The sequence below is a fragment of the Urocampus carinirostris genome, chromosome 3, assembly GCF_059441175.1.
Source record: "Urocampus carinirostris isolate Australia breed hairy pipefish chromosome 3, RoL_Ucar_1.0, whole genome shotgun sequence".
Taxonomy (NCBI): domain Eukaryota; kingdom Metazoa; phylum Chordata; class Actinopteri; order Syngnathiformes; family Syngnathidae; genus Urocampus; species Urocampus carinirostris.
Window position 1 is genome coordinate 46,975,125 of NC_142351.1, and position 13,635 is coordinate 46,988,759.

At 36.7% G+C, this 13,635-nt stretch overlaps 1 protein-coding gene across 3 annotated transcripts in view; it reads left to right on the plus strand.

Annotated features, from left to right (window-relative positions):
* The window catches only part of LOC148369866 (forkhead box protein J3-like), a 153,455-nt gene extending 143,193 nt beyond the window's left edge, over positions 1-10,262 (plus strand). For all 3 annotated transcript variants that reach the window (XM_088332094.1, XM_088332097.1, XM_088332096.1), the window contains 3 exons: positions 3,148-3,393; positions 4,203-4,331; positions 6,657-10,262. In XM_088332094.1, the coding sequence (XP_088188220.1) occupies positions 3,148-3,393; positions 4,203-4,331; positions 6,657-6,775 (494 nt within the window). In that variant the 3' untranslated portion in view covers positions 6,776-10,262. The remainder of the gene's footprint in view (positions 1-3,147; positions 3,394-4,202; positions 4,332-6,656) is intronic.
* Positions 10,263-13,635: the final 3,373 nt, after the last annotated feature.

Below are 13,635 nucleotides of genomic sequence, written 5' to 3' on the forward strand. Positions count from 1 at the left end.
TGAAGAAAGATCTACATGAAGCTGCTCAGATTGTACAGAGGAATACTCTCAGAGAACAGACTCGCCATGCCAAGCTGTACAACCGTAGGGCCAAAGGATCACCCCTCGTCGTGGGAGACCGGGTGTTGATCGCCAACAGAGGTGTCCCGGGGAAACGCAAAGTTGCAGATAAGTGGGAGTCGACCCCGTATGAAGTCATATCAGTCAAGCCTGATCTCAATGTCTATAGAGTCAAGGATTGTCTGACGGGCAAAGAGAAGGTAGTTCACAGGAATTTGCTGCTCTCTGTTAGCTTCTTGCCCTGTGAGGATGATCTGGCCAGCGAATCTGAACACTCAGGGTGTGACGCTGCTATGCACGGAAGTGATGTATGCCCTGATTTACCTGACGCGGTTGAAGACAGTGATGTCCGTACAGTAAACTGGGTGATACAGGCAGGTGAAGAGCAAGTTCATCCAGAAGTGGAGGATAACTCACTAGACAGCAGATCTGATGCCCAGTCCGACTCTCTCACAGTTGATACATCCAGTCGAGGAAGTCAGCACATCCCCGAACAAGATGTTGACCATACTTCAAGTGACAATACGGAAAGCCCATCACAGTGCTCTGAAAACATGATCCCTTTGGGTATGGGCCTCCCAGACGAGACCCCATGTAACACTGACTATCCGGACGCAGACTCCCCTAATACTGACTGTTTAGACTTGACTGTCCCAGACCTTCAAGCTCAGGTTAATTGTGCTCAACCTGACCGTTATGGTCTTAGGGTCCGCCAGTCCATCAGGCCTCCTAGTCGTCTAATTTGTCAGATGAATGACCAGTTGGTAGGTGACACTCCTCTGTCTGCGATATCTGCTAGTTCCTAATTTAAGTTCAGTAGAGATACACTTTCAGTTTAAGTAACAAAGCTTGAGTAAGAAACAAGAATTGTGCCTATGTGAGCACTTACAACTACAGGAACAATGTTTGATATTTCAGAGATGTAACAGGCATCTTTGAGTCTGTGCTTAGTTAGGAGTTTGATCGCCTCCTTTCTTTTCACACTCCTTTTTTGGGAGAGTTTTAGAACTGACATGCACTTCAGTTTGTTCCTTGTGATACTGTACCATTTTTCGTGTCTTTTTCATCAGTATTTGCCGTTTTGGCTGTGATTTTTTTTTTCTGTTTAGTGTAGCACTCCCATATTTAGCAGAATTTCAGGGGGGTGTATGTAACGGGTGTAATAATAACTTTTATTTTATTGAAATTCCTGCTAAAATATGTGTATAGTTTTTGGTAAATGTCCTGCAATGCTGAGTCCAACAGTGCCATCTGCTGGTATGGGGTGGGGTTTGGTTTTGGCTTCTAACATGTGACCAGGAGGCGGGGTTCGTTGTTAGTTTAACCAGAGTACTACAAAGGTAAGACATATCTTTTGGTGCTCCACAAAATAAGTTAATTTTAAACATTATAACCCCAGCTGACAAATCTCTCACCATGCATAGTAATGTGATTGATATTGTCAAGCTGTTTAGGTTTATTCTCGTGTTGTTTCTGTTTTACTAAATATTAATTCCCCTTGTAGAGATCAAAGAGATCAGACCCAGCAGAAAAAGCTAATGTTGTGACTCATCATTGCAGGACATTTACCAAAAACTATACACATATTTTAGCAGGAATTTCAATAAAATAAAAGTTATTATTACACCCGTTACATATATATATATGTATGTATATATATATATGTATGTATATATATATATATATATGTATGTATATATATATATATACGTATGTATATATATATATACGTATGTATATATATATATATATATACGTATGTATATATATATATATATATATATATACGTATGTATATATATATATATATATATACGTATGTATATATATATATATATACGTATGTATATATGTATATATACGTATGTATATATGTATATATACGTATGTATATATGTATATATACGTATGTATATATGTATATATACGTATGTATATATGTATATATACGTATGTATATATATATATATATACGTATGTATGTATATATATACGTATGTACGTATGTATGTATGTACGTATGTATACGTATGTATATATATACGTATGTACGTATGTATGTATGTATGTATGTATACGTATGTATGTATATATACGTATGTATGTATATATACGTATGTATGTATGTATGTATGTATATATACGTATGTATGTATGTATGTATGTATATATACGTATGTATGTATGTATGTATGTATATATACGTATGTATGTATGTATGTATGTATATATACGTATGTATGTATGTATGTATATATACGTATGTATGTATGTATGTATGTATATATACGTATGTATGTATGTATGTATATATACGTATGTATGTATGTATGTATGTATATATACGTATGTATGTATGTATGTATATATACGTATGTATGTATGTATGTATATATACGTATGTATGTATATATGTATGTATATATACGTATGTATGTATGTATGTATATATACGTATGTATGTATGTATGTATGTATATATACGTATGTATGTATGTATGTATGTATATATACGTATGTATGTATGTATGTATATATACGTATGTATGTATGTATGTATGTATATATACGTATGTATGTATGTATGTATGTATATATACGTATGTATGTATGTATGTATGTATATATACGTATGTATGTATATATAATGTTATCTCTGTGCTTATGTGGGTTTCCCCCGGGCACTCCGGTTTCCTCCCACATTCCAAAAACATGCATGTCAGGTTAATTGGCTGGTCCAAATTGTCTTTCGGTATGAAATTGACAGACAGACAACCCAGTCTGTCTCTGTGTCCCCTGCGACTGGCTGGCAACCAGTTCAAATGTGTGTAATATATATATATATTAGAATAATACTGTACTTTTATTAGTTAGACACTTGTTAGAGCCTGTAATATGGGTTTCTTTGGTTTTAATGTATATAATACAGTACTATAGGTTTTGACTATCGCAAGACCTTTTTGGAAAGCAACCCCAGCTTAAAACAAGAGATTACTGTAATCTTTTCTACAGTCTGTGAGTGTTTTAATAGTTGCTCCTTGCAGCTCAAGTTATGAGTAAGCTTTCATCACCCCCTTACCCTTTTAGGCCTGAAGGAGAGCATGCGTCAAGCCGAGCTCAGCAACTGGTCCCTGGACGCTTCTCAAATGGCCGAGTTGTGCACCTCGGTCAACCGCTTCTTAACAGCTACGGGCGTCAGCCCAACGCAAGGCGCCGCCCTCTCACGGCACCAAACAGGGCACCCGGTGGCGTCGGGGCACCCCGCTCAGCCGCACGGCGCCTTGCCACCTAAGACCAACCTGCACAATCCACACGGGCAAATTCTTCGAACAGGTAAGTCCAAATCTGAGCGATGGCTGAGACATCAAGGATGTCGGCTTTTTTTTCTGTGTTTACAGGAGATGACTCATGTCGTGGTCTGTTGTGAGTGTGCTACACTTTTGCAATTCAGTTGTTGACTACTCGGGAATGGTAAATGCTTAATGACACTTATAAAGGCATTGGAGTCTTTTAGCATAGAAGGGTTAGGTATGAGTAAGAGTTACTAGTTACTTCATTTAAAAGTAATTCAGTTACCCTCCATATTACTGACACAAAAATGTACCGCATTACTTTTAAAGTAACTATCTAGATACAAATTACCATTAATACTGGAAAACTGCTTTAAAATAGCAACATAATAAAATAAATTAGAAAAAACTCTGCCATGGTGCACTAACCAACTACGCACATATAAACTGAGGCCCTGATTTCAGTATTTCATAGATGTAAATGCAAGTAAATATGGTTGGGAGAAGATCAGTAGGGAGAAATTCAGCGTCTTCATAATCTGCTTGTGACAGTGCCACCATAACTGTATTCAGTTGTACTTTGTAGGAAGATACAAACACGCCATCCATTCTTTAACATTGCTGGCAAATTGAGTATTGTATATTACATTACACACGAAAGGGGAACGGTTAGTATTCTGAGGACAATGTATGTGATTTCAATAAGTAGCATAGTAATGCACCATGTTTTTTCAAAATGTTATTAATACCGCATCACAGTACTCGTTACAGAGAAAAAGTAATTGTGTTACAAAGGAACGTTAGTCCCAACACTGTTAGTCATTAGCCCTTTTTGTGTGTGTGCTCCCACAGGGAACATGTACATGGACTCCAGCCGGAACATCTCATCGCTAATGGGCCCTCCTGAGTACTCCCACTTGCCCCCCATTAGCAGCACGGCTCCTACCATGACAGTGGACTCCTCCATTACACTTTTGCCAGGTCTGTTATTTTGTCTGCAGCTTCACACTCGTTCAAAAGGTGAAAAATATTATTGTTACCAGATTAGTCATCAAGAGATGTTTTCAAAGTATACATCACTTTTTAGTAGGTAAGTAAATACAATTACTGTCAATTCTTTACTACAAAGCGCACGTGGTTAGAAGCTGCATGCAATGAAGAAAATCAACTTTGTTTCGTACAAGCTGCACTGGATTTTAAACCGGCTGCTTAAATGAAATGATCTGCATTTATATAGCGCTTTCCCAAAGCGCTTTACATTGTGCTTCACATTTCCCAATAGCGGCCGAGCAGCCATGTTTATTGGGGTTATTAGGGATTCATGTCTTACCCAAGGACACTTCGACATGTAACACAGAGGAGCCGGGATTCGAACTGCGAACACGGAGGAGCCGGGATTCGGACTGCGATCTCTTGATGCCAAAACGAGCGCTCTACCTCCTGAGCCGCTGCCGCCCATAAAAATGCCCCTCAGCCATGAAAATGAACTTATTCACATCTGTTCCTTACATTTTTTAAAAATCAGCAGAGAAATGTTTAGTTCAGAAAAGCAACTTATTGTTCAGCAAACACTACCCTTTTTTTCAGGACTTCCGCTGCTGTCAATCTTAATCAACAAGAGCAGCAGAAAACCATTCACCCATTTTTTTGCACCGCTTATCCTCACTCGAGTTGGAGGGGCGCTGCTGTCAATCTTAATTAAATTGGCATGGACATACAGTATAGACAGGAGTGCAACAAACATATTTTCAAAACAAAACTGCAATGTACTGGATACAATTCAGAAGCTCGCACATTCACAAATGTCAGTACATTTGCTGAGCCATGCAACTGATCCTGCATATATGTTAACAATTTGATTATTATTGAGTTTTGCACTAGTCAATAAGCCGAAGTCGCCCATGACACACACACAATCATATAACTTGCATAAAAAAAGAAGAAGTCGCTTCTTTTGGTAAGCTGTAGTGTTGTAGAAAAATGCACCAACTTGTACTGACGGTAACTAATGTGTAGCCAAGTCAAGTTTATTTGTATAGCTCTTAATCACAAGGAGTCTCAAAGGGATGCACAGACCAGATTGTTGCAAACCACAGACTTTTATTACACCATCCCTTGATCTAAAACCTACATGAGGGCAAGGAAAAACTCAAAAACCACTACATAAGGAAAATGAAGAAACCTTGAGAAGGGACCGCACATGAGGTAATTCCCCTTCCAGGATGACCAGGCTGCAATGGATGTTCCAATAACAAATAATACACAGCTATTGTCGACATAAAATATAGGTTTTTCATATGTTATAGAATAGAAGTGTGTTTTAAGCCTAGCTTTAAACAGTTCCACAGAGGTTGCAGATCGAATCTCAGGGGGCAGAGCAATCCACAGCACCGGGGCCCGAATGGAGAAGGCTGTCGAACAGATATTGTCAACATGAAATATAGGTCATTTATAAGCTATAAAATAGAAGTGTGTTTTAAGCCTAGATTTAAACAGTTCCACTGAGGTTGCAGATCGAATCTCAGGGGGCAGATCATTTCACAACACGGCGGCCCGAATGGAGATCGTGTAGTGAGGTTTGTTTCTGGTGAGGCGTATTTACAAATAAATGTACGTATAGGATTTGAACGGGTGCTTGAAATCTTTGAAAATGCTTGAATTGTCATATTTAAGGTTTACAAAGTGCATGAATTTTGGGTGCAGTGCTTATAAATGCTTGAAATTGTTGCCGTCCAGCGGTTTGACTTACCAGACCATGCTAATGAGTCTGCTTGAAAATGAATCAGGCCCACCTTTGTTTATACATGAGTTAGACTCAAGAACAATTGACTTGCCTTTCTTAACCGCAAGTTCTAAAATAGTGGGGTGCGAGACTCACCCGGTGGTGTGGGTTTTACACATTGGCAACGTTTTCTACTATTTTCTATGACAACGCCGACTCAATTTCGGCTGCATATTTCACTATGATGTATGACGTTCTTTTCAGTGCCAGTTTTGTTTGGCTATTATAAATTACCGGTTTTGTGAATGAAAAATGCCCCCCACACACCAGGGCAAGGTTGAAATTATAAACACGGTCCTAGAGCTCGCCTTTGTTGTTTAGTGTGGAACTAACATGTGAAATGATACAAATACAATTTTAAATCTCAATGATATAATAGTGTGTTAATAAACTCGAATACAAGTCTCACTGCACCCCGGGCCAAACTGTGAAAAAAACTGCGACTTATAGTCCGTAAAACACAGTTCTTATAACTTTACAAATAACTCCCTACTGTGTATTAAATTTAAACAATTTTTTTCCAGGACATCACAACCAACTTAGCCAGCATCAGCAGATGTTGACTCCAGGACACTTCCAGGTAAGACGCATGCTGGCTACAGAAGACATCCAGGACGACTTTGACTGGGACTCCATTGTTTGAACAGAAAGTTTGGATTTCCAAAAACTTACTGAGGACAATCTGAAAGAATATTGTTGTTTTTTTTCTGTGTACGAAAACAAAGACAATCATTTACCCAGCGGACCAAGTGAGACTGATCAAATTGTCTAGCTGTGAATCTCCCCTGCTCGCTCTCATACTGCTTTGGGCAACAGGAGTTAAAACTGTTGAAACATCAACTGTGAAAAGAATTTGCTTTGGAATGCATCGCGATTAACAAGTAGTAGTTGGGCCACACTGAGGAAAAAAGAAAAATACTGTCAAACCAGGAGGATTTCTTTTAGTTATTATTATTATTACTATTATTATTGTTAATATTGTTGTCATTATTAACAGTTTTGATACTATTATCAAATTACTTACCCCAGCCATTGTTGTTTTTTTCAAAATCAAAAACGAATCCCCTTAAAGCACATTATGGCCCAAGGCAAAATGTCGCCTGTCACATCCTTTCATGTGGCCTGCAAGAGCTTAAAATGTCAGAGCATCTAAAAACAACATGTCCCACAATGCCTGTCGAATACGATGCCTGCAAAGTGGCCGGCCGGCACCACTATATAGAATATACATAAATAGCAGAATTGAGAAAGGAATCATCACAAAAATGTCCCAAGTTTTTTTTCTTTTTTCGTTTAGGTTATAATATAATACCATATATATTGGTGGCAACATTCTTTTTCAATGCAAGCATAATTTGTCCCATTAAAGATGGGATGTGTAGTTTGAGGTGTCCTTAAAATTTTTAAAATTAAATATTTTCTCTATTTTGTGTTAATAATGCCCAACTACATTCAATAAGCCTTTATATAATATTTCCCAGTGCGCCTACTTGCTTTTACCTTACTCTTATAGTTGGTTTTCTGGCCAGAGAGAGCAATAGGCTAGAGAAAATGAGGTGGGGGTTAGGGGTTTGGAGAGATATCACGTGCGTGCTTGAGGTTTTCTTTTATCGTAGGATGAAAGTTGTGTTTCAAATACAGTCCAAATGCCAACCCAAACCCCCCAAAAATATGCCGAGAGAAGAGTTTTTTTACGAGCGTGTTTGAGAGACACATAGGTCCGTGTACGCACCATACAGAGGCTGCAATGATTATTTCAGCCAGAAGTTGGCGTCAGCAAGTAGAATATTTTAAAGTTACGGACCCCACCTCTAAACAGTAGTTACATTTATTTTGCATACTATTCAATGACATTTCAAGCCTGTCTTGGGAGACTTGAAAAGCGCTATATAAATGCAAATTTACATTACATTACATTTAGACACATTTATAAGTTTCATCAGGCTATTTGAAGAACAGCGATAACGCTGATTTGGCTGTCGGTGAAAATTTGTTTTACATCTCTGCCTTCAAGGGACATTGTGGTAAAACAAAACATCATTCATTAAAAAAAAAAAATGTAGTTTTAAATATTAGGTAAAAGCACATGCATTTTCATACAATAGTTCATTTTTTAAATACTCGTAGGTCAAGAAATATTTACTTTACATAACACGGGACACACCTAGACGGAGCTGCCATACTTGTCTGCCATTTTGCTGCTACGGGCACCGAAATAAAACAAAAACCTTGCTAAAAGCTTGGCAAAAAATGTGAAGGAAAAATCATGTGGTTTGGTCACTTTGAGTCTCCATGGTTTGTTTTATTCCTTGTGCTTTGCTGCACTCGTTTTCAGTTGCACTACACGATATAGAACCCTCTTGTGGTTATATAATACACACTACCCCTTTAATATGATGTTTTTGGGACTTTTTTTTCTAGATATATATTGAACAGTTCTAGCACAATTTCTTACTGAATTTAAAATAAAATAAAAAAATTCTTCTTGTGGCCGGAATACTACAAATTTTGTTTCTACTCGTTTGTCTTGAACATGCTTCCCTTAACAAGATGGCCTCTCATCATATTTTGTTATTAACAATATTTTCTCTTGTTTGTTAATCTTTTGTAACGTTTCTCAATTGGGACACGTTAAATATTGTATGGGGTCGGGTGCCATCTGCCGGTCAAAATGAGCATTGCGCCACATTTCCTTTTGGATACTTAGCATATTCTTTAGGTTAAAAATTGGAGAAAGCACTCTTTAATGTAGCTATTTTATTAAAGATAATTGCTGTGGTGTGCACAATTATGATAGGTGGTGGCAGAGCTCTTGACAAACGTGGGATAAAACACGTTCTAGCCTCGAATCCAATTGCCATTCGGAACTTTTAATCCTGGTGTTTAAAATGTTAAAACGATAGTCAAATCCCATTCAACATGTGTGTTTCATTAAGTGTTTTGTTTATTTATTGAATTTATACTTCTGTTTTGATTTTCACATTATGCACAAAGGCACTTTTTCCCAAAAGCATTTGCGCACGCCAAGCCCCCCCCCTCCCCTCAGAAAAAGCTGTGCATGCTACATTTTGTTTAAAAATATCATCATTTCATATCATTGTTATAGTGTAAAGCAACTGCAACATTAAGTCCTTGATGGCCACTGTAATGTTTGTCATAGTAAAAGCATTACAAACTGAAGGAATAAAATGGAAATAACAGCATATGATAATACGTTTATATAATATAGAATGTTATTACAAATAACAATAATGATTTTCTGAAAAGTAATTCACACAGAACTAAAATGAAGGAGTATACTTATAATGTCAAATAGGCACAACACAAGTGTTCAAGGGGAGATCACTTGTGTCATGACTTTCACAAGACAAATTAATGTGCAGCAGTGACTTAATCGTGTTGTCTTTTAAAAGCACAGGAGGCGAAATTGAATTCACTTTGTAATGGAATCAGTTTGAAATATTTTAGAAAAAAAATCACAGAAAATACCACCGCATCAGCTTCTGCAGTTTTATTTGAGACTCCGTTTTGTTTTTTGTTTTTTAAACAATGTTTAGCATGAATTAAGTGAAAATATGCATTTGTTTGCACAGGTATACTATCGAGCTTCTCAAAGGATTGACTTTAAGACAATTCTGGTCAGGTGATGAGGAAAGTTTTTTTTTCTTTTGTATTCTTTCCTTAATTGTAATGAGGTCTTTGTGTAAAAAAAAGTAATTCTCGTGAGTGTCCATCAACACATTGCTCAAAAGAAATGACATATCCATGCTAACCTGCAAAGCAGAAAGGCAACATTCTCTTTGTAGAAGAAAACAAAAAAACTCTGTAATATTGTCATAATTGCCATTGATGCTGTATTACAGTGACCAGCATTATATAATTGTGTGTGTGTGTGCGTTGTTGTCTTTATGTACATACGACTTAAGTATCTTCTCCGTCTTCTTCTAAGAAAAAAAAACCTCCAACAGGTGAAAAGAACAAAGTATTTTTGTTATTTGTTCCTAAGAAGACTCTGTGTAAATACCATCCTACTGTACATACGTGACTTTAGTGTGTCAAAAATGATGATTTGTGTATGTTTCAACAGTTACGCATCTGTTTCAGTGTTTATTAAAATGTGATTGACCGTTTTACTGCCATAACATTGCTCTTGCTTTTATGTTACTTTATTCAGAAAAAAGTAAAAAAGAAAAAAGTGCGAGATGTTGTTTTTAAAAAAAAATCCAACCCTTCATAGTTGTAACCTAAACTTGTGCAGAGTACACATTAACAAAATATATGATGAAATAGTGCAACGAATTTTGAGGCATTTTTAGTTGAAAGTGATCTTATGGTGCAAACTGGCTTGCTCATGATTGGGGCAGAAAATGAACAGTGTTGGTAGTAATGTGTTCCTGGAACACAATTACTTTTCCCTGTAACATTTTGCAACTCAACATTTGATCCGATACTACGTCCACTGCAGTTTGACGGTTTTCCGTTTGCTCATTAAGTAACAGATGACACTCTTATTGCCAGAAACACAATGCTGTATTTAACAAGTATTGAGGCTTGGATGTTTGTTTCTACTAACAAAATCCAACAAAATACAGTTGCGGTGGCGACGTCTCAAGCACAGTACGAGAGCATGTAATGTCTCCCTAGTGATATTCTTCCTACAAAATGTCTTTACAGGTCAATTCATGTTTTTTTGTATAGCCCTTAATCACAAGGAGTCTCAAAGTAGTGCACAGACGGATGATCGCAAACCATACCTATTATCGCACCATCCCCTGATCTAAAACCTACAAGAGGGCAAGGAAAAACTCATAAAACCTCAACATGAGGAAAATGAAGAAACCTTGAGAAGGGACTGCAAATGAGGCAATCCCCCTTCCAGGATGACCAAGCTGCAATGGATGTTGCAATAACAAATGATACACAGGTATTGTTAACGGGAAATAAATTTCATTTATAAGTCATATAATAGAAGTGTGTTTTAAGCCTAGATTGCATATCGAATTTTAGGGGGCAGAGCATTCCACAGCACCGGGGCCCGAATGGAGAACGCTCTCAAATCTGCGGTTCTCTTCTTGGCTCTTTCAGGTGAACCTGACATCTATATATTAGCAACCAAACTACATTTTTTACAACTCTAAAATGAAATCTTGAAATCAGTGGATCAGTTAATATTTGGACGTGTGTCACCAGTAGCGAATGGTAGGCAGCACATCGGGGGGTATGTGGCTTATTCAGTAACAACTAAATCAATGGGACAAACGTCCGCAAAGAATTAATCATAAAAGTATGGTGAATTTTGGTCTTTTCTTTTGTAAAATTATTTTTGTAATACGCCATCCCTGGAGAGAAAATGAAAATGTCTTGGACGTTATGCAAAAATCAAGAGGGAAATATTCGAGCGGTTTGAAAACAAAAGACAAAATGAATAAGGAGTGTTCGACTGTTAGTTTGCAAGCTCTTAAATTGCACAAGCTAACACGTATGAAGGGTTCACAGCCTCCACAGGTTGGTGTACATCAGGGGCCTCCAACTTTTCTCAAGCTTAGAGCTACATTTTGTTACTAATTAGCACAACAGGCACCCAGTTTGATACGAATTTCTGATATCGGTAAATAAAGTAAAAAGTAACTTGATAGTTAGCCAAAAAAGTAAACAGGTAAAACACTAAAAGGGAGCTAGAGCAAAAATCCCAGTAAACAGCCAGATAGAAATCTAAACAAAAAAGGAGAAGATTGAGAGCTCAACTTTATCTTGAGAAAAACAAGACAAAATGTTAGGTAGATTGTGTGTAGAAAATGTTAAAAAAAACAGATAGCTTGCTAAATATCTAAAATGTGGGAAGATAGTTAGCTACAAGGCTACAAAGTAGCCAGATAGCTAGTTAAAAAAAGCACATTTTTTTTTGCTCATTCGCTTTATAAAGCCCATAAATTGGAATTTAGTTTGATGTTTTTCGTGTAAAATAAAACAATAAAAAGAAGAATAACCAAACGTATTCAATACATCAATAGATTATCATTCTATTCTCAGTTGCTTAAAAAAATGTTTACTACTTGAATAGATTTTTTTTGTCCATTAAAGCATATAAACCTGAATTTATTTATTTGAATTTCTAAAATAACAATTCACCATTTTATTACCATGTTGTTACTATGTTATTACCAAGTTGATTTCTAAAAATAGGGTTAAATAGAGACAACAACAAGAAAAATATTTTACCAGAAAATCACAATAACCCAGCACTGTTGAGCTATTTTCAGAACAGGTCTTCGGGCACTTCAACTGTCCTCAGGCGGCACCACGTTGGAGGCCCCTAATACTGTACATGTTTTCTACTATTTTCTACTGTTTGTCGTATTATGTGTCTTTTTTTAATTTCAGTTTTAGGGGGTCCACTTCAATTTGGATTTATGCGGGCATTTGTAACTAGATAGTTTCAGAGTAACGCGTTACTTTTAGGTGACAGTAATTTTGGGGGCACTGCAATTCATTTCTAAATTAAGTAGTAACTGAAACTAATTACTTTTCCAGTTGTTTTTGTTGTTTATCAGTGACTCCTAAACACTAAAAATGAATGGAAAAATCTCAGTGGTGTTGTCCAACAGGTGTCAGCCTTGTGCCAAGTAGTGTTTGTGTTTGCCCTCCTCAGCATAATAAGTGGCGACCACCCGGAATCGACCCCCCCCCCCCCTCCTTTTTTTTTAGAAAGTCACACCATGTCCTAACCGTGTTTACGGTTGCTTTTCATTCGGGGTTGGCTAGGGGTTCAAATAATCGGGTATTTCTACTGTTTTGAGCGAGTTGGGAATATTAATGAGCATCATGTCAATTAAACCGACTGAGATTGTTCACAACAATCAAAAAGCTCGTATCTATTTCCCTATACTACCTTAACAATTATTTGTCTATGTAAAACTTTTACTGCTATTTTTCCCAGTATTTTGTATTTTATTTTACCATATTAACGTGTTGTAAATCATGTTTGCTCATATTTAATATCATTGTTCATATTCAATTGAAAAAGAACTATATTTCAAAAAATACCAAAAGAAAATACTTAAAGGGACACTGTATAATGTTAAAATGATATAGTTTATGTATTTTTGCCTATTATTCAAACTCATTTTGTTTATTTCACCATTAGGATGCGCTAGATAATACAAAATGTCTCCTCAAAGGGACTATGAAATATAGATTTTTATAGATGTATTTTAGGGTTATTCTTTGGTTACATAGGAATGATGATCTCTGAAATCTACATATACAGTATAATCTGTCATCTTTTGTTATGTATAAATATAAATTAACAAAAAATTTAACTAAAGGTGGAGTGCATCGTTTGAGGTGTTCTTAAAAGGGATAAAGTAGAATATTTTCTCTATTGTAGTATGTGTTGACAATTGCCAATTGAGTTCAAAAAGCCTTTTTTGCGGAACACATTAGGTCGGAGGAATGCATGTAGGGGGAGTGCTGGAGAGTGAACTGCTCATCCTTGCAGTTTTT